Below are 17,141 nucleotides of genomic sequence, written 5' to 3'. Positions count from 1 at the left end.
CGTTCAACTTGACACATTCGGTAAGGGGAAGGTGTGTGCATTGTCACCCTGTCGCGTCAAAGTCAGTCACGATGCCACATCAAGACGCGGCCGTGTATGGTACGTGTTTGGGACGCGGAGGTGTGCTTAATACGTTCGATTGTGTTATCCCATTGAGTATGCAAGCGATTTATTGAATGTCCCTTGTAAGCTGCACACTGTGTTGTCGACTACGGTGTGTTCATCGCTGGGCAATAATGTATCGTTGAACGAGTTGAGCTCGATGACGAAAGTCGAGGTCCGATTCCGCGAGACCCTGGACTCCCTTAGTGCACTGACCACCGCGATTCGTCGTGGCGTTTCGCCATCTTCCACGGAACCACGACTCGGACTTTCAGGATCTCGCGTCGGCCAAAGCGATGGGCTATGAAGGACGTTTATCCACGTTGGTCGTTGTCATGGATGGGAATGCTTTGTCGACTCAAGTTTCTCCGAGGACTTCCCAGAGTGCGCAAGAACGTGTCTTATGGCTCTCCGTCAAAGCCTGGCTGGCACCCATCAGAATCCACGTCAATCGATAAATGACCACAAGTATGCATACTTACTGCGTCCATCTATCTCTCCTCCTCGTTTTCATCCATCTCACTTGGTGAACTCATTGGCACAGCCCCTGGTGCTGTCAACATCTCTGCTGGTTTACCTCCGCTTCCATTGATACCTAGGAAATGCACGGGATTCCTCGGTCGAGGTGTCGCGGATCCAGAAGAAGAACTTGACGAACTCCGTAAAGATGAGTTGGGAAGTAACTGGGGTTGACCTTGAGGATGGGGGTTTCGAGCCGTATGTTGTGACCTATGCGTAGAGAAGTCAGATACCGCTTATGGTGCGGCGAGGTAGGTACACTTACGGGTTGGAAGAAGAGTAGTCGCAGTGCACGTATGCTCTTAACACTCCATCAAGGCTACGTTTCCAATTAGCTTGGGGCCTCATAAGCCAAACATTATTACAGTCTATCGCTCACCTCTCTATCACACACCTATACGAATGTCGCCTGAGTCAGCACAAGCCATTTCGAGTCCCTTGTCCACTTACTGTATGGTCTCTCCTACATCATGAGCAAAGTGTAAGGAGCTTGTCCGTGGAAGGATAACGTCAATTTCCACGATCAGATCATCCCTATTGCACTACCATGTCAGTCATCACACTTCTCAGCCACTCAATTCAACGCACCCAATATGATAGCATTCCACATCGGCAATCTCCAATACTGGATTGAATCGAGTAACAAGATACAATACCCTGGTGATTTGATCTGGCGATGCGCTTTTGCCCGACACTATTCAGGCGGATAAGTCAGCTGGCTAGCATACACATTGCGGTCTAGGGTAACAGGAAGAGGGTATCTCAACGTACGATTGTTGAAGTTCTGGAGGAGAGTTTTAACCCATTCGAATATGATGTATAGCGACAGGACCATACCTCCAATCGGATCAAGCAGATGCCATTTCAGTAACGAGCCGACCCACTGTCAGTAAGGGATGTCAGTAATATTGTTCGAGATACATTAACAGATACATACTGGGAAAGCGAGAGACATCGCATTGAAGAATACGTCGTTTTCTGCATCCTGCGCGAGGGCTTGAACCCCCGAGGAAGGTATTCGAGAACACCAAACCCAGCTGGAATGAAAGTCAGCTTATTCTGTTGAGAGGCAAGACCGGACCGCTAGTGAGGACTTACAGCACCGCCTTGACAGCGATTGTTACAAGCATCACGCTGTAAGGCGAAACGTAAGCATTTGATTCGACCTGTTGAAGAGAGACAAGTCACTCACATGACACCAATCAAACTGACGTCAACCTGCTGTCCGTCTGAAGGCCCAATAGCTCGTTGGAACGATTCGATGAACACTTGCACAAACGATGCAATCATCGCCACTGAGAATACCAGCTGAATAACGTTTGCGTTAGCATGGTGAAACGACCTCCAAACTTGGAGAGTTACGTACCACTCCAAGAGGCTCGAACCGTCTTTTTCCTGCTGGGTACTGTGAAATTGAGATAAGTACTTTGTTATTGCGCGTCTATGGTCTCTCACCTTATGCTTATCGCTCTTTATGCCAATTGCCAGACTGGTCCCCAGAATGATAAAAGTACTCAACAGGTCTAACGCCGAGTCGACCAGGGAGGCAGTAAGTGAGATTGAGGATGAATATAGCACCGCAAAGGTTTTACCCGCTACCAGAATGATGTTGACGATGGTGTTGACTGATCTCATGGGTCAGCTTGTATTTCAGCTCGCTGAGCCCGCACCTGCGGATGACAGAAGATATAGTCGAACCCACCATTCAACGCCAACTTTGCCAACTTCTCCCTCCTTTCTTCTCGTTTGTCGATTCCCAGCAGACCCGTCTCCTCTCCAGCTTCATCTCCATTCTCGCTCTCGTTCTGATGCATTCTACTTTGCTTCACCTTCCACGCACTCCCTCTTCTGCTCAACCCGGGTGAGAGGACCTCTTCGATATCTTCGAATCGCTGTGAGTACGTTCGAGTAGTCGGTGCAAAAGAGAGTGCGATATTCCGAGGTAATGAGCCGGACAGAATGGAGTCGACTTCAAGATAGTGGGCATGGAGAAGAGCGAGGTTGGTGTAGTATGGCCGGAGCTGCACCCAGGCCATTAGCATGGTAGCTCATTGCTCTGACATATCAGTGAGAATAGTTCAAGGAGACTCACCTTCTTTGGCAGTCTCTTTATTTCGTCATCACTTATGGGTAGCCCATCAAATTCAAGACTCCTTTCTTCATCTGACAAGATCCCTCCCGCATGAGCTTCCTCGAATGTCAACCCCTTGCCATGATGCAGTCTTTTCGGACCCGCCCCTCCTCCTCCATGAGAGCTGCCGTTTGTATGCCCGTCTGTACCATATCCATTTGCATAGTGAGCGCTTGACGAGCCATGAGCGGGATTGAAGAAGTATCCTCCATTGTTGTCGTTTGACTGGCTCGTAGAACCGGGCGAAACTGCTTGCCCGTTGAGAATGGCAGAATGACGAGCAGGAAGAGAGGTCATCGTGGAGAAGCGGTACCCAAGCAGATGGAGTGAAGGAGGACGGGAGGTCAAGAGCGGCTCTCGAGCATGCAAGAGACCGCAACAGGTGTTATTGACGTCCAAGTTCGGTGTCAAGGTAAAGATAAGAGGAACGAGTGAGATTATGACGGTGTATGAAAATGCCAAGTTCCGAAAGAGATCTATAGATCCCAGTGGTTAGTAGTCAGTCACCGGTGGAGGTAAATAATCATACATTACGTAAATAGCTGTCTGCCAGTGCTGGTGTTTCCGTCGGATCAGACGAAGGTTAGATAAAAGTCAATGTTGGTGTCGTTATCATTCCCTTTGTTCATTAACACTTGCTATCCTGCTCTTGCCAATCACAGCTTCTGGCGAGCAGCCAGTGGACACATATGCCACCCCCTCCGACTCCATTCCACCTTCTTCGAGCTCACCATTCTCCTCTCTCGGCGCTCCACTTCAACCCTTCCAACACCCTTCTGTACTCGGGTGACCAAGACGGGTATATCTCGATCCTCGATCTACGCGTGAGGAGAGTGGTAGCATATTGGCAGGCTCATGAGGGCGGAGTGTTAGGTCTGGAAGAGTGGGAAGGCGGGTTGATCAGGTGAGCTACCCAGTCTCGGCTAACAGGCTAGGGTTGACGAGCACGAGCTCACTGGACATACACACTTGGGCGGCCAGTCACGGGCGAGATAACCTCATTCATTTCTATCAACCCCTCAAGAGACCATATGTCTCCTTCGGATTGTCCACGAACGCCAAATCATCCAAACCTGGCTTGGAGCTGAAACGATCACTACCTACTAACGCACTGAACTTTTGCCGATTCTCGATCACGGCGATACCGAGCAATGTGGCTGATGGCGAGAAGGGTAAAGGAAAGGAGAAGGAGGCGATCATGGCTGTACCTAGCTTGACGGATTCCGAGCTTGTGAGTGGATCAGCTGCCCAAACGCTTCACGAAGCTCGATAATGTGCTCAGCTGATCACGTTCTCGTTTGTAGATCGATATTTATCACATTCCTTCATTGCGAAGAATACATGCTTCTGTGAACCTAACGCCGAAAACACAAGAACAGATAGCTGCTTCTAGTTCAGATCCTACACGATCGGGTCAGTGATTGCTATTTATGCTTCCCGTCACCTGCCTTTATCGCTAACATTGTGCTTCAGGTCTCGTCATGTCCCTCCACATTGTGTATCTGCCCGACTCCTCCCGTCTTGCCCTTGCAGCAGGCTACGAAGATGGTCGAGTCGAGCTCTTCGCTGCACCTCTATCTGCTACTTCGACCAATTGGGATGCACGAATGTCCTCAGGTCCGAAAGTATGGGAGAGATTATGGGTTGAAAAAGGACACAATGAGGCTGTCATGGGAATGGCCGTTGATAAGGGGATGAAGTGGGGTTGGTCAGTCTCAGCGGATCATAGACTGGTGCGATATGACTTTGGCAAGGTGAGTATCGGATGATTTGACGGTTCAAGTCGCTGCCCATGCCAGTGTGCTCAAGTGAAAGGGGGCATCTCTAAGTGACTTATTGCGCATAGGTATTGGATGCGGGAACTGGGTTGGGCAACGACGATGTAATGCGGGCACACTCCACAAAGCAGATTGGAAATTCGTCAATCGCTGTTGCTCCAGACGGAAGGGTCGTAGCAGTGGGCGGATGGGACGGAAAGTGAGTACACCTGTCAATTGTACAGCGAAGGGCGGATCTTTATACATGTACACCCTACAGGATCCGTCTCTTCTCAGCAGCAACTACCAAACCTCTCGGGACGCTCTCCACTCATCGAGACACAGTCCACGTCGTGACTTTCGCCAACAGTCGTCCCGCTCCTGTGCTCAGCATCGAAGGTGAAGGCAAGGACGACGACGAAATCAGCAAAGAGATAGCATCCACTTTGGAGATAGGTGATGGCGACGACACTATCAATTCTGACGAGGAAGAAGAAGATGAAGAAATGGATGGAGTTCCACCGAAGGAAAGGTGGTTCGCAAGTGGTGGGAAAGATACCAAAGTGGCTCTGTGGGGGTTGATGGAATTTGCAGCGGGTTCTGCAAGTGGATAGCATGTAGATGGCGGCCGGTCAAAATACATTGCATTAGGGGTCGTTGTGGTGATTGACATTGCATCAGCATTTACGAGTTATTCTTGGCATTACCGCATCGCCGTGGTAACTATAGAACACTCCCGTCTTCCGTGGCCCGTTGGTGTTTTTCAGGGTAACGCTAGTTGTTGTTCGGTGTTGGTGATCAAACGCGGGGTAAGAGCAAAGTACAGGTTCGCGTCGGAGTACATGAAACACAGCATTTCCCTCGCTCTGTGCATCAATTGTACATTGTCATCGCTTCTCTTGTTTTCCGGATTACTACTTGATCCTACTTATATCATCATCATACCTCTCCAGTTTGACTCCTGCACTGTACTCAACAGTCGATTCGACACGAATCACACCTGCACCCACCGGTGCTTCCTTTGACAGCGACACAACGGATATCTGGTCCCTTACGTCTCAGGTTTAAGCGTCACTCATCAGTTGCCAATCCACATCAGCACAACAAGTCATCGACTAGAACTCAGACTTTGCTCTTAGCACAAATCAACGGCATAAACTGTCGACTTCTGCGCTTGGAGTCGCCCATTACATTGGTCCGTACGATTAATCTTCCTTAAAATACTCCCCTTAAAGCCTTGAGGATAACCGACAACGACACTACCGCACAATGAATCAACCTTACTCGACTGCGTCGCCTGTGCAAGGTATATCCCATCCATATCCTCCTTCTTATCGTTCCAATCCAGCTACATCACCTCCACAATCCCATACGCCTATGCCAAACTATCAACCTAGTCCAAACGGTCAACAACCACCTCTCTACCCATCCGACGATCCTTATGGAAGTACCCCCTACGCATCTCAACCAACACAGACACAAGGAGGTCGACTCTATCGCTCTAATTCCGAATCATCGATCCATCCTGTCTTACCTCATGGATCGCATTCTCAACCGCTGAATAAAGAACATTCCAACTCGATTTGGGCAGTTGGTGAGAGACCTGAGGGATGGACACAGGAGGACGAAGATGCAGAGAGGGAATTTCTGAAGAAGGGTATGATTGATTGGAATGAGTTGAAATCGTGGAGATTCTGGATAAGGAAGGAATGGTGGTGTGAGTGAAGTTTGTCCGCTGCGTCCAGTATCCGCTCCTTCCCAGGTGCTCTTCTCGCTACGAAGGTGCCATGGACCTTTGTCTCAAGCAGCAGTCTTTCTCAGAGTCTGACTCAGGCAATGCGCTGATCAGGCCGTCGCATATATGCTTACCTCTACCTAAATTCAGTCTACTACCTTGTCACCGCTATCATCGTAGTACTAGTGTGCCTCATGTCGCTTTACCACGACGAAGTGAGTGCCTTTTGGCTAAGCAGGTGCTACTTTTATGAGAGTCTCCACTGATGTTATCTCCGTAGATCGTCGACTGGTTGACTCCCGTCGCAAATTGGATGAAAGCGTGAGTCTTTGTTCAGTCGCACTGAAACTCATTGCTGTGCTGATGCAAGTCTTCTGTTCTACCAGATTACCTGGTGGTTGGACGATCCCTATAGGTTAGCTGAGAAGCTCACCAAAACCCTCGTGCTGTAAGCTGACATCTGTCGATCTAGCCATCTTCTTTGTCATCTCATTCCCTCCGCTATTCGGTCACGAGGTGAGTGTGATCGCTACTTCCCGTTGCTATGTTCAGTGGCTCCCTTACCATTCCATAACAAAATGCCGTGTCGCATGCTGATGTCGTCTTTCTGCAGATCGTCGCCATCCTCGTGGGAGCTGTGTGGGGACTTTGGGTCGGTTTCGGCATCACAGCAGCCGGTACATTCCTCGGCGAAGTTGGAAACTTCTACGCGTTCAAATACTGTCTTCGATCAACGGCGGAGAAGTATGAGAAGAACAATATCAACTATGCTTGTATGGCGCATGTGGTTAGAGAAGGAGGATTCTTCATCATCTTCGTGGCGAGATTGAGCGCTATACCAGGGTGAGTCGAGCATAGTTTGCCTTCAGCTGCAAGTGAAGGTGATTGACAGAGTCGGGCTTTTTGGTGTGATGCTATAGACACTTCACGAGTGAGTTGTTTATCTCCCGTAAAGTGATAGCTAGGTCGCTTGGCTGATTGTCGTGTCAACCCCTTCAGCCGCCGTATTCGCAACTTGCGGTATGAATATCTGGATCTTCATGATCGCCTGTATCTTGACCATGCCAAAGCAAGTGAGTGCGACGCGACCAATTTCCAATCTTTTTTCTCATTTGTATTACATCGCTTACACCAACTTGCTTTTCCAGCTCATCGTGGTGTATCTCGGTGTACTGTTCGAGAACAAAGATAAGAGCTCAAAGGACAAGATCATCTCAAGGACTGTCCTTGCCGTTGGTTTCTGTAAGTCTTACTTGCCTCACTTGATCAGTACATAACGGTTCATACAGCATACTGATCTCATTCGTCCTTGTATGTTAGTGATCACCATCTGGGCAGCATGGTATATCTGGAGACAGATGCATAAAGCTCGAGTACATGTATGGCGTAAGAGGAGGTGAGTCTTGCACCCGAACACTAACAGTAATCAAGTGCATTTGCTGATGTTTGGTGTGATTTGTATTGTAGAATCGAAGCAGCTTCAAAAGGTGTCACCCTCGATCCACTCTCCAACCCTCGTAGAACCAGCTACAAAGAAGAGTTTGAGAACCCAACTTCTGGTGATGGGACCGAACGACTCGCGATTGGTCATTCGAATTCTGTCGATGTGGAAGACGATTCGAGATCTCCAATCTTGTTGAATCATAGACCACATCATCAGAGTTATCAGAATCCATACGATATTCGGTATGTCCCCCTACCCTCGCACTTCCAAACACACATCTATGACGGGTCCAATTGTCTCTAATCGCATTCCTCTCCTTCGCGGTCCATTGTGCTAATGTCTCATTGTTTGCATTATAGATATCACAACAACGACTCTATGTCAGTCTATGATGTCGACGCGAATCCTCAACCCCTTCAAGAACAAGATATAAGCTACGGCTATCGACCCGCACCAACGTCCACATTCCCGGAATCACATCCTACTGGTCCATCCCCAGGAGTGAGGAGAGAACCGTCAAAAGCTCCGACGGTCTATTCACATACTGAGGAAGTTGCAGACTTCCCAGTACCTAGTCCTGCACCACCCAATGCCGGCAGAGGGTACGTGTAATGTCCAGATGTGCGTTTGACATTTAGCACTGTAAGAAGTTAGATACAGTTAGGAAAATAAAATGGATATGTGAAGAAGATAAGAAGGTCAGAAGAAAAGGATAGATGTATGTACATGTTGTTTACGGATTAAGTAAAAGCAAAGGAAGGTACCCCAAACGATGAATATCATGAAAGATTGCCAATATACCCTTGATATGCCCTTGCTCGGCAGTGATGTTGTCCTGAATTGTCTCGCTATGAACGATGATCGTCATCCAGATATCTAAACATCTTCCAAACGCCGCACGTAGCGATCAGGGTCATGATCGTCTGCACATCTTCCCATTAGCACAATTAATCACTCTCTGAGCAAGCTCGACTCCCGACTCACGGTGATAGTGAATGGCCAAACGAGATATGGATCTTTCATGATGGGGAGGAAAGCAAGGACCAAGGCGGACGAGATCCCTTGGGTAAAGAGGAAGAGCGAGTTGATGATAGATCGGAGTGAAGCTGTGTCATGCGGCTCATCAGCCTGAAGATCCGCGACTACCACGACTGACGACGAGGACGAATGCTGGTAGGATGGTGTACACACGAGGAGACATCATATAACCAATCTCCATAGCGCTGACAATCTGCACACTTATGGTCAGCTCAAGATACGCTTAACACCGTGGTCAACCTCACAGCTAAAGACTCGCTCAGGCCCGAGAGTATAGGTGCAGGCAAGATCAGCCATGCGCTCTGTACAATGGTGAGATCAGCTTCAAGTCATGCAGGGGAATCGCCCATTGTCAGCTTACCAACGGCGACACCCCTGTTCCTACGTCGCATATGGTCGCTTGATATCCACATGGCGAGGTTTTGTACACCTGATGCGTCGACAAACCCCAATCAGTGTGACTGTAACATTATGGAGAAGCTGGATACTCGATATCGGCACTCACAGCATGTTGGATGAGAGCTGACCACACCATACCACCCGCTGCTAGGAGAAAGCCCACTACGACCCGTCGGACTGGACCGAAGGGGATTCCCCGGGCCGAGATCCATGGGTAGATATATCGGTTCAAGATGGGAATCTGCGATTTGTCCCTTGTCAGTGAAGTGATCGCGTGGGGAGCTATGTCAGCTAGACTAACCGCGATAACGATCACCAGCGGATTCCTGGAATCGAGTCAGCGCTAATGACCGTCACTATCTTGCCGAAGAAGACTTACGCATGACCGAGGAAATCATTCGGAACGCCCTAACAGGCGTGAGACGACATTAACACGATTGCAGGATCAATCGAAATACGATACCTCCCACTCACATTGGTCGTCATCGAGCCCGCCAGACTTGTCACGAGAGCATTTAGTCCCCCATCTGCAATATTATAAATCACAAAGAACCCAAAAAACTTGCATGCCCGAATCACGTCGCCAGCTTCCGCGTCCAGTAGCTCATGGCTTCTGCCTTCCCGATCAGTGCTATGACGTCGTGTGCCGTGCGAGGAGCCGACAAGTTTGCGTACTTGACGATAGTTGTCGAGTAAAGCGGAAGTAGACGGAGGTGGAGATGCGACCAAATGGGGTTGGACGACGTATAGTAAGATTGGCATGAAGAGGAATATAACCTAGTGGAGAATGAGTTCCAGCTTGAATCCGACTTGCTGTCGAATACCAAGAAGCTGACTCACACCTGGAATCAAGAACGCGAGCCAGAAGCCGACGTACTGATATAATCAGCTGGCCGTCAGTGCACCGCCTGAATATAGCATTCACGTACGCACCTTCTCTGCAAAGGTGGAGAGGACAGCCAGAAAGGCGCCGACGTTGATCGAGCCATAATATGCAGACATCACTCTCTGTATCGTCGCTAGTGGAATGGAGCGTGAGCTTGTTTACTCACGCCGGAAGAGAAGTAAGCTCACCTTCGCGATCGACTATGACCTTTTCGCCATTGGGCAGAGATGATACATAGTCCTCGGTAGGAGTGTATTGCTCCGCCATGATGGGTGCAATATTGGCTTTGATCAGACCTGCCAGTCAGCGTTGATTGAATCAGCTTCGTTTCGCACTACCACAGCAGACATCGAGCTCACCTGCTGAGCCACCAAGGAGCAGTAATCCTAGAAGGAAAGGTAGGAAAGCTCCACCGTTTTGCAGTACAGATGGTAGAGCAGCTACTTAATTTGTCAGCTTATCCCCGGGGTCTCAGTGAGGTTTGTATAGCATACCATATACCGATAGCACATGAGCTATCCCTGCTATGCCCGTACCAACTGCGATAGTCTTGAACTTTCCCCATCGCATATCCGCTAGCAGTCCGCCAAGCTATGCATCTATGTCAGCTTGTCTGAAACAGGGTCTACTTTGCTCGCCAGAAAGAATGGAGACCAGAGGAAGGGAGGATATTCTATGGTGGACTTACCAGGGGTGTTGTGTACGCCAAAAGGGAGAAGACGACACTCAGCGCCGTGGAGACTTGTAGGCCAAGCCCCAAAGCGCCAGGGGTGATCTGCGATCCAGCTGGAGGCGCACCGGTCCCTGGTCCTCCTGGCGGTAGTGGGCGTTGGACAAAGTTTCTGCGACGAGAGATCGACTAATCAGTCGGGATTACGGGGGCAGGGCCTATCATGATAGGTCAATGGAGGTAGCTTGACGTACGGAAAGAGTCCTCCGACACCATAGTATGAAGCCCTCTCAGCTGTGCGCAGGAGTTCTGTCAGCTCATATGATGTGTATATGTTGTCACGGTTGAGCTTACCAAGCTCGACCAGCGCTATCGCATAAGCAGTCCAAGGCACGATACCAGGTATGCGGCGGAGATTTTTGACCTGAGCGGACGTGGGGAATGGACCCGGTAGAGATGTCACGATTGGAAAGGCAGCTGAGAGAAGACGAGCATCAGTCACTGTGGGCTCAAGAACGGCTCAAGCACAGCGCAGAGAGCTTTGAGAAGGATAAACCCACCTTCATCGAATTCTTCGGGTTCGTAATGCTCCGATGGAGAAAGCAGCTCGTAATTCCCTCCACCACCCTCCAATAGTCCTCCTCTTCTTACATCGCTCGGTGAAAGAAACTTTCTCGCCCTCTCAATCCATCCTATACTCGTAGAAGGGCTCATCTAGTCGTCCTTCATCCTTATCGGATGGATGGTGATAATGATCGTAAAAGCAAAGTCAAAGATAAGCGATGGACTTCGGACGCGATAAACACTCTTCGAAATCGTGGGGCACCGAGTCGGCAGTCTCCGAGCGCGAGGAAGAGGCCACTGTCTTTTCTCATCCTCATTTCGACCTCACTTTCCTTCTTGTCTGAAACAACATTATATATTGAAACTGCAATGGAGGACATACTCAAACAGTCTGGTCCTTCCCTACTGAGCATCAAGGACCGCGTCCGTCTGGCCTTGGTAGGTCTGTATGACATGACTGACCCCAAAAGACTGAAATCTGCTGATCCGTCCACATTGTTGATGACACGAGCAGGCTATCGAAGTCGTACGAAACAAGCCTACTGATATCACTCTCGAAGGCATGTCCCAAAATACTACTAACCGCCCACGCATAACTGATACGTGGGAATAATATATCCGAACAGACTACTTACTGAGCCTGCGTACTGACATACGTAACAAGCAAGCACATGAACTCGCAACTATGTCAATGTCAGCGTACGGAGCGGTCCCACAAGAATCTGATTGGGCGAAGAGAGTTCAAGCTATGGAAGAGAGACTGAGACGCAATGAGATGGAGATGGCTCGGATGAGGGGAGCCAAGGGCGAGACTAGGGAGTGGCAAGAGAAGAGGAGGGCTTCGGGTCAGCTTTGGCTACATTTTGCGAAGTGGAGCGTAAAGCTGATTCCCATCTTCAGATAATGACCAGGAAAATGGAGAGAAATTGATCAAGAGGAGCAGGAGTGTCTGATAAGGTGAGTGGTGGCAACAGTTGGCCGATTGTGCGTGAATCCGCTTTGACCATGGTTAAGTTAGCGTTCATGGGCTGATCTTAAGGTACAGCGTTCAACGTTTCATCATTTGTCCTCGCCCTCGCTCGACTTGTATTTACACATGTAACATGTCGTGCACTCTTATAGTCGTGGACACGCGGATGAGCTGGCACGCTCTAGGCCATGTGACAGTGCAGTGTTACCAATCTATTGCATGATCTCTCGGAATTTGTGTACTACTACGGATGAGGACGGTATCTTCTCATTCTACTTCGTCTACCAGAGAAGCGGGACTTCTCCTTCGACCCTTCCTCGGTCCGGTTACTAACACTATCGCTAGATGGTTGCGCGTCCCCTGCTAGGGACTGCGTATCGTCTAATCGATCATTCTGCGCCTCCTTGTTGGACGGTCTATACCCTAGAGCGCCACTGATGGTGTCCAAGACGGAACGGGGGAAGGAGTCTGACGCCCCTAGCCAAAGATCATCGTCCATTCCTGCTCGTTTTGTGCTCGGTCTGAGTGTACTCATCACGATGGGAGAAGAGTCCAGAGCGAGGGTAAGAGGATCAGCCAAGTTGGCGAGTAAGGTAAGCTGTTCTGTGGCAATGATGTCGTTGGGCAAGGTTGATGGTCGGATGGATGTGGGTTGTGAAAGTGCGGAAGGGAGAATGAGAAGTGTGAGGAGCAGGAACGAGCGTAACATGGCTTCTGGTCGCAAGGTTCTGGTGGTTATTGGTCAGGGTCGGGGATGCTGAGAGGAGGTTTGATCTATGAGCTGAGTTTAAAGCAAGATGCGGTGGATAAGTGCGTTGTAAGCGGTCAACTCAGCTTCTGTGACCGGCCAATATAGTTAGTTTGATGTAGTCAGAGCAAAGAATGATTATTGGATGAGTGTCGGCAAAGGAGCAAACAATCTGGCCTACTTATATGCATCTTGCTCGCTGGTGTCCCCAGGCGCAGTTTACCACGTTGATGCGTGTACTGGCGTTACTACATGTGTCTATGTTGATCAATCCCCCATTCGCGCCATGATTGATGACTGATCGACATGGTACGACCGTGTCAGTGAAGAGGATGAACTGAGACATATCCGAGACGTCCTTTTTCCGTCGATATGTGGACTGAAACACAGATCACTCCGCAATCAGATCCTCCTTCTTCCTGCAGCTGTGGGCTAATTCGCATTGCATGCATGTTCAGAGCGTATCAGTCCGTGTCTGTTCATGAGCATACAATCATTTGCCCAAAGCATGAAGCGCTGCTGTAAGCTGAGCCCCGCGCCACAGTGGAGTTGAGTGGTGAATAACCATTATATCGCCGATGAATTACTGGTTCAAAGTCAGGTGACTCGGCGGTGTTACATAACGCACAGATCCCACAACAACGCTGGCTCGTTATGACGCAAATGGGGCAATAAGGGGGACTATGGGATACAAGTGGAGTGAATCAATCTCTATACTACCTGGCTTGCTTGGCTCTCACAACACCGCTGCTATCTCTACAACAACCATCCGTGCACCTCATCTCTTGCTCATCTCGATCACACCAGATCAGACCTACCACTTGCTCTTGCTCAGAGTCAGAGAAGATATCTTGACTGTGCGCGACGCCGCCGAGTATTACAACTTTTGTGCGGCAAATTCAAATTACTACAAATACATCCCATCTCTTCAGCTCGTCGTCAATCATCCGGTTTAGTCCGGTCTTATCGTCCAACCACATCTATTCATCTGTACATATAAAACATAAAGCAATCAATTCTGGTTCAGTGATACGACGCATAACGACTCGCCGCTATACCATAATCTTTTTGTAAATAGAAACAAGCAATAAACGGCAACATGTTGAAAGGCGTCAAGGTGAGTACTACGTTTAACCGGGATGGTGACAAATTTGGCCTCTTGTGACGGAGGATTTCAGTCAGCTGACCACATGTATCTGGTGATAGCAACTGTGGCCATCATCCAACCCTCAGAATGGTCGTGATACACCTTCACCGACTCTTTCACCCTCTACATCTTTCGCATCACTCGGTGGTCCCGCTGACCAAGCGACTCCACGAGCTTCCGCCCACCCTACCGCCAATCCGTTCGACTCTGCACCTCCTCACTCTTCCGCTCATGGTCAACCGACACCCGCCTACACGCCGGGAGGCTTGAGCAGAAGTACCGCTGGATTGACATTGGACTCTACGAAACGAGCACAATCACCTGCCATGGGTCCTCAGCCAACCGGATTGAGAACACCGACAAGTCACGGTTTCATGCCCCTGCCCCTTGGCACACCCGGTGCGGGTCAACCTACAGTTGGAGTGACCGTGGGAGATCAGGTCGGGACCAGTGGAGGGATTGGTTTTGGTCTTCACGAACCGCCAAAGATGAGAAAGGCGATGAGCAAACTTAACAACGAGGGTACCGCCACCCCGCCCAACGGACAGGTCCCTGGAACACCGGAATCAGATGATCGTTCGGAACATACATCAGATCACTTGGCCGCCCACGATGGCACCTCCACGCCTAACAGGAGCGAAGTAGGACCAAGAGGTACACTCAAAGTCAAAGTCATCTCAGCACGAGGACTCGCCGTCTCCCATTCTCCGGAAGCCAACCCTCAACCCTACGTGGTCATCCAGTTCGAGCAAAACGAATACATCTCTCGGCCACCACACCCCACCACATCTCCCTCCTCTGTGCCGTTCACCACTTCCACTGCTCAACCGGTCGGCGGACCCGGCAATTTGACGAGAAGCACAAGTGGTTTGGGCGTGGGAGCGATTTCGAGAGCCTTCGCAGATGCCGTCGGCAGAGGGAAGAAGGGAGATGGCAGTGGCGCAATGACTCCCAAGGCGGAAGAGCCAAGTGGGACGAGCTGGATGGGAAAGCCAGGACCCGGAGATCCGATCTGGAAAGAGGAAGTCAACTTGTGAGTGTATTCTTCTGGCGTCTAGGTTCCAGAAGCTTATGTTTCCTCTACGCAGCGATGTGACAAACACTCGTTCGGCTCTGCACGTATCGGTCTACGACCGTAGTCGGAGCAGTGAGGGCTTTTTGGGTATGCTGGACATCAAGCCGGTCCTGCAAGACGGCTACACGCTGGACAACTGGTACAAGCTTGGTACGAGAGGAGACGAGACTGTCACCGGAGAGGTGTGGATCCAAATCACCTACAAGGTGGTCAGGGTGAGTCAGAGCGGATGTTACTTTATGCGACCGGGACTGACATAAGGATGAGAACGCAGAAAAACATGTCGCTCAAACCTTCCGACTTCGAATTCCTGAAACTTATTGGCCGCGGAACATTCGGCCGAGTCTTCCAAGTGCGAAAGAAGGACACCCGACGAATCTACGCCATGAAAGTCCTGTCAAAGAAGGAGATTGTCGCCAAGAAAGAAGTCGCTCATACGATCGGCGAGCGAAAGATCTTGCAACGAAGTTTGGAATGTCCATTTTTGGTCGGATTGAAATTCTCTTTTCAGACGGATAAGGAGCTGTACTTCGTGACGGATTACAAGTGTGGAGGAGAGCTGTTCTGGCATTTGCAGAAGGAAGGGAGATTCAGCGAAGACAGAGCGAGGTTCTATATCGCGGAGTTGGTCCTGGCTTTGGAGCATCTGCACAAGTATGATATTGTATACCGGTGAGTTAGATGTGGCAATTGAGTGTGTAGCAGTCACACTGACTGTTTTCGCAGTGATCTCAAACCCGAAAACATTCTCCTCGATGCCACTGGACATGTCGCGTTGTGTGACTTCGGTCTCTCCAAGCCAGATCTTTCAGACGACAAGCTCACCAACACCTTCTGCGGTACCACCGAGTGAGTAGCCATCATGCAGAAACTTTTGTGAGACAGGAATTGCTGACGCTGGTCTCAGATACCTTGCGCCCGAGGTTCTGCTCGACGAGAAAGGTTACGGTAAACACGTCGATTTCTGGTCGTTGGGTGTGTTGTTGTTTGAGATGTGCTGCGGTTGGAGTCCGTTCTACGCCGAGCAGACGCAGGAGATGTACAGGCTGATCTGTAAGTGGACCGCCACGAAAGACGGACTTGCTCGACGTACTAACGCCATCACAATTCAGGCTACGGAAAGATTCGATTCCCCAAGCAGGTGATTGGTGACGACGGGAAGCAGTTTGTCAAGGGAGTAAGTGACTACGTTCTATGGTCGCAGTTGCCTACCGCTGACACTGCCATTCAGCTTCTCAACCGAAACCCCCAGAATCGACTGGGCGCGAAGCGAGGAGCTGTCGAGTTGAAAGAGCATCCGTTCTTCAAGGATGTCGATTGGGATCTCCTCTACAAGAAGCAGATCACGCCACCCTTCAAACCTATCGTCGACTCTGATGAATCGGTTGCCAACTTCGACCCCGAGTTCACCAACTCGTCATTGATTGACGCTGGTGTCGTACCATGGGATGACCAGAACCCGGTAACTCAACCTGGTAAACATTCGTACCTCGGTCCGGGTGGTAGTCTTTCCAACCCCAGTCATATGGCAAACGCTGGTGTCAACATCAGTAAACCCCAGCGACCGCCATTGGCCGGACAAAGCGGAAGCCCTTTGACGAGCAGTGTCCAAGAGAACTTCAGAGGGTTCACCTACACTGGAGAATCGATGATTGTGAGTTTAGCTTTCACATGAAAACTTAATTGCAGTGAGTCAAGCTGATGAATGGGTCAATAGCCTCAATCAATGTTAGCAGATCATCCTATGGACAGCGACGAGGACAACGAGAACGCTGTGGATGATGACGAAGACGAGGAGGACGATGAAGAGGAAGAGGAGGAAGAAGACGAGGATGAATACGATGATGGGGATGGTCTGAGAACCAGGAGACAGAGTGATGTCGATATGGACTAAGGGGGAAAATAGCGCCTGTGGCTTGCGAGTCGTTGGGTTGTGTCGAAGAGAGATATATCCAG

The 17,141-nt window shown here is 49.9% G+C and overlaps 7 protein-coding genes across 7 annotated transcripts; 4 read left to right on the top strand and 3 right to left on the bottom strand.

Moving 5' to 3' along the window:
• Nucleotides 1–593: 593 nt before the first annotated feature.
• CI109_103238 (uncharacterized protein) lies at nt 594–3,049 on the bottom strand (the record flags this gene model as incomplete). The annotated part of the gene is made up of 13 exons (XM_032001623.1): nt 594–831; nt 887–940; nt 1,001–1,015; nt 1,072–1,155; nt 1,210–1,315; nt 1,393–1,504; nt 1,559–1,658; nt 1,720–1,755; nt 1,814–1,929; nt 1,988–2,026; nt 2,077–2,246; nt 2,324–2,642; nt 2,714–3,049. 13 exons carry the CDS (start codon nt 3,047–3,049, stop codon nt 594–596), a joined length of 1,725 nt encoding a protein of 574 aa, XP_031864513.1.
• A 392-nt stretch (nt 3,050–3,441) lies between these two features.
• Nucleotides 3,442–5,123, top strand: CI109_103237 (uncharacterized protein; the record flags this gene model as incomplete). The annotated part of the gene is made up of 6 exons (XM_032001622.1): nt 3,442–3,656; nt 3,734–3,983; nt 4,057–4,165; nt 4,226–4,506; nt 4,599–4,729; nt 4,790–5,123. 6 exons carry the CDS (start codon nt 3,442–3,444, stop codon nt 5,121–5,123), a joined length of 1,320 nt encoding a protein of 439 aa, XP_031864512.1.
• Nucleotides 5,124–5,778: 655 nt separating this feature from the next.
• Nucleotides 5,779–8,300, top strand: CI109_103236 (uncharacterized protein; the record flags this gene model as incomplete). Its single annotated transcript, XM_032001621.2, has 12 exons — nt 5,779–6,226; nt 6,395–6,459; nt 6,525–6,565; nt 6,631–6,659; nt 6,717–6,760; nt 6,858–7,087; nt 7,165–7,175; nt 7,244–7,317; nt 7,393–7,486; nt 7,565–7,640; nt 7,712–7,930; nt 8,048–8,300. The coding sequence occupies 12 exons, from the start codon at nt 5,779–5,781 to the stop codon at nt 8,298–8,300; spliced, it is 1,584 nt and encodes a 527-aa protein (XP_031864511.2).
• Nucleotides 8,301–8,536: 236 nt separating this feature from the next.
• On the bottom strand, nt 8,537–11,395 carry CI109_103235 (uncharacterized protein; the record flags this gene model as incomplete). Its single annotated transcript, XM_032001620.1, has 18 exons — nt 8,537–8,611; nt 8,673–8,794; nt 8,880–8,919; nt 8,972–9,028; nt 9,088–9,156; nt 9,232–9,366; nt 9,427–9,451; nt 9,505–9,533; nt 9,600–9,902; nt 9,966–10,001; nt 10,059–10,144; nt 10,200–10,307; nt 10,371–10,451; nt 10,506–10,602; nt 10,700–10,853; nt 10,936–10,975; nt 11,036–11,158; nt 11,242–11,395. The coding sequence occupies 18 exons, from the start codon at nt 11,393–11,395 to the stop codon at nt 8,537–8,539; spliced, it is 1,734 nt and encodes a 577-aa protein (XP_031864510.1).
• A 535-nt stretch (nt 11,396–11,930) lies between these two features.
• Nucleotides 11,931–12,198, top strand: CI109_103234 (uncharacterized protein; the record flags this gene model as incomplete). Its single annotated transcript, XM_032001619.1, has 2 exons — nt 11,931–12,090; nt 12,146–12,198. The coding sequence occupies 2 exons, from the start codon at nt 11,931–11,933 to the stop codon at nt 12,196–12,198; spliced, it is 213 nt and encodes a 70-aa protein (XP_031864509.1).
• A 261-nt stretch (nt 12,199–12,459) lies between these two features.
• CI109_103233 (uncharacterized protein) lies at nt 12,460–12,924 on the bottom strand (the record flags this gene model as incomplete). Its single annotated transcript, XM_032001618.1, has 1 exon — nt 12,460–12,924. One exon carries the CDS (start codon nt 12,922–12,924, stop codon nt 12,460–12,462), a length of 465 nt encoding a protein of 154 aa, XP_031864508.1.
• Nucleotides 12,925–14,062: 1,138 nt separating this feature from the next.
• CI109_103232 (uncharacterized protein) lies at nt 14,063–17,079 on the top strand (the record flags this gene model as incomplete). The annotated part of the gene is made up of 9 exons (XM_032001617.1): nt 14,063–14,080; nt 14,170–15,143; nt 15,199–15,400; nt 15,460–15,857; nt 15,912–16,034; nt 16,093–16,238; nt 16,298–16,362; nt 16,417–16,839; nt 16,903–17,079. The coding sequence occupies 9 exons, from the start codon at nt 14,063–14,065 to the stop codon at nt 17,077–17,079; spliced, it is 2,526 nt and encodes an 841-aa protein (XP_031864507.1).
• Nucleotides 17,080–17,141: the final 62 nt, after the last annotated feature.

Source organism: Kwoniella shandongensis, chromosome 5, assembly GCF_008629635.2.
Source record: "Kwoniella shandongensis chromosome 5, complete sequence".
NCBI classification, from domain to species: Eukaryota; Fungi; Basidiomycota; class Tremellomycetes; order Tremellales; family Cryptococcaceae; genus Kwoniella; species Kwoniella shandongensis.
Note: the sequence above shows the minus strand (reverse complement) of the source record. Positions and strands in the feature narration are given on the sequence as shown.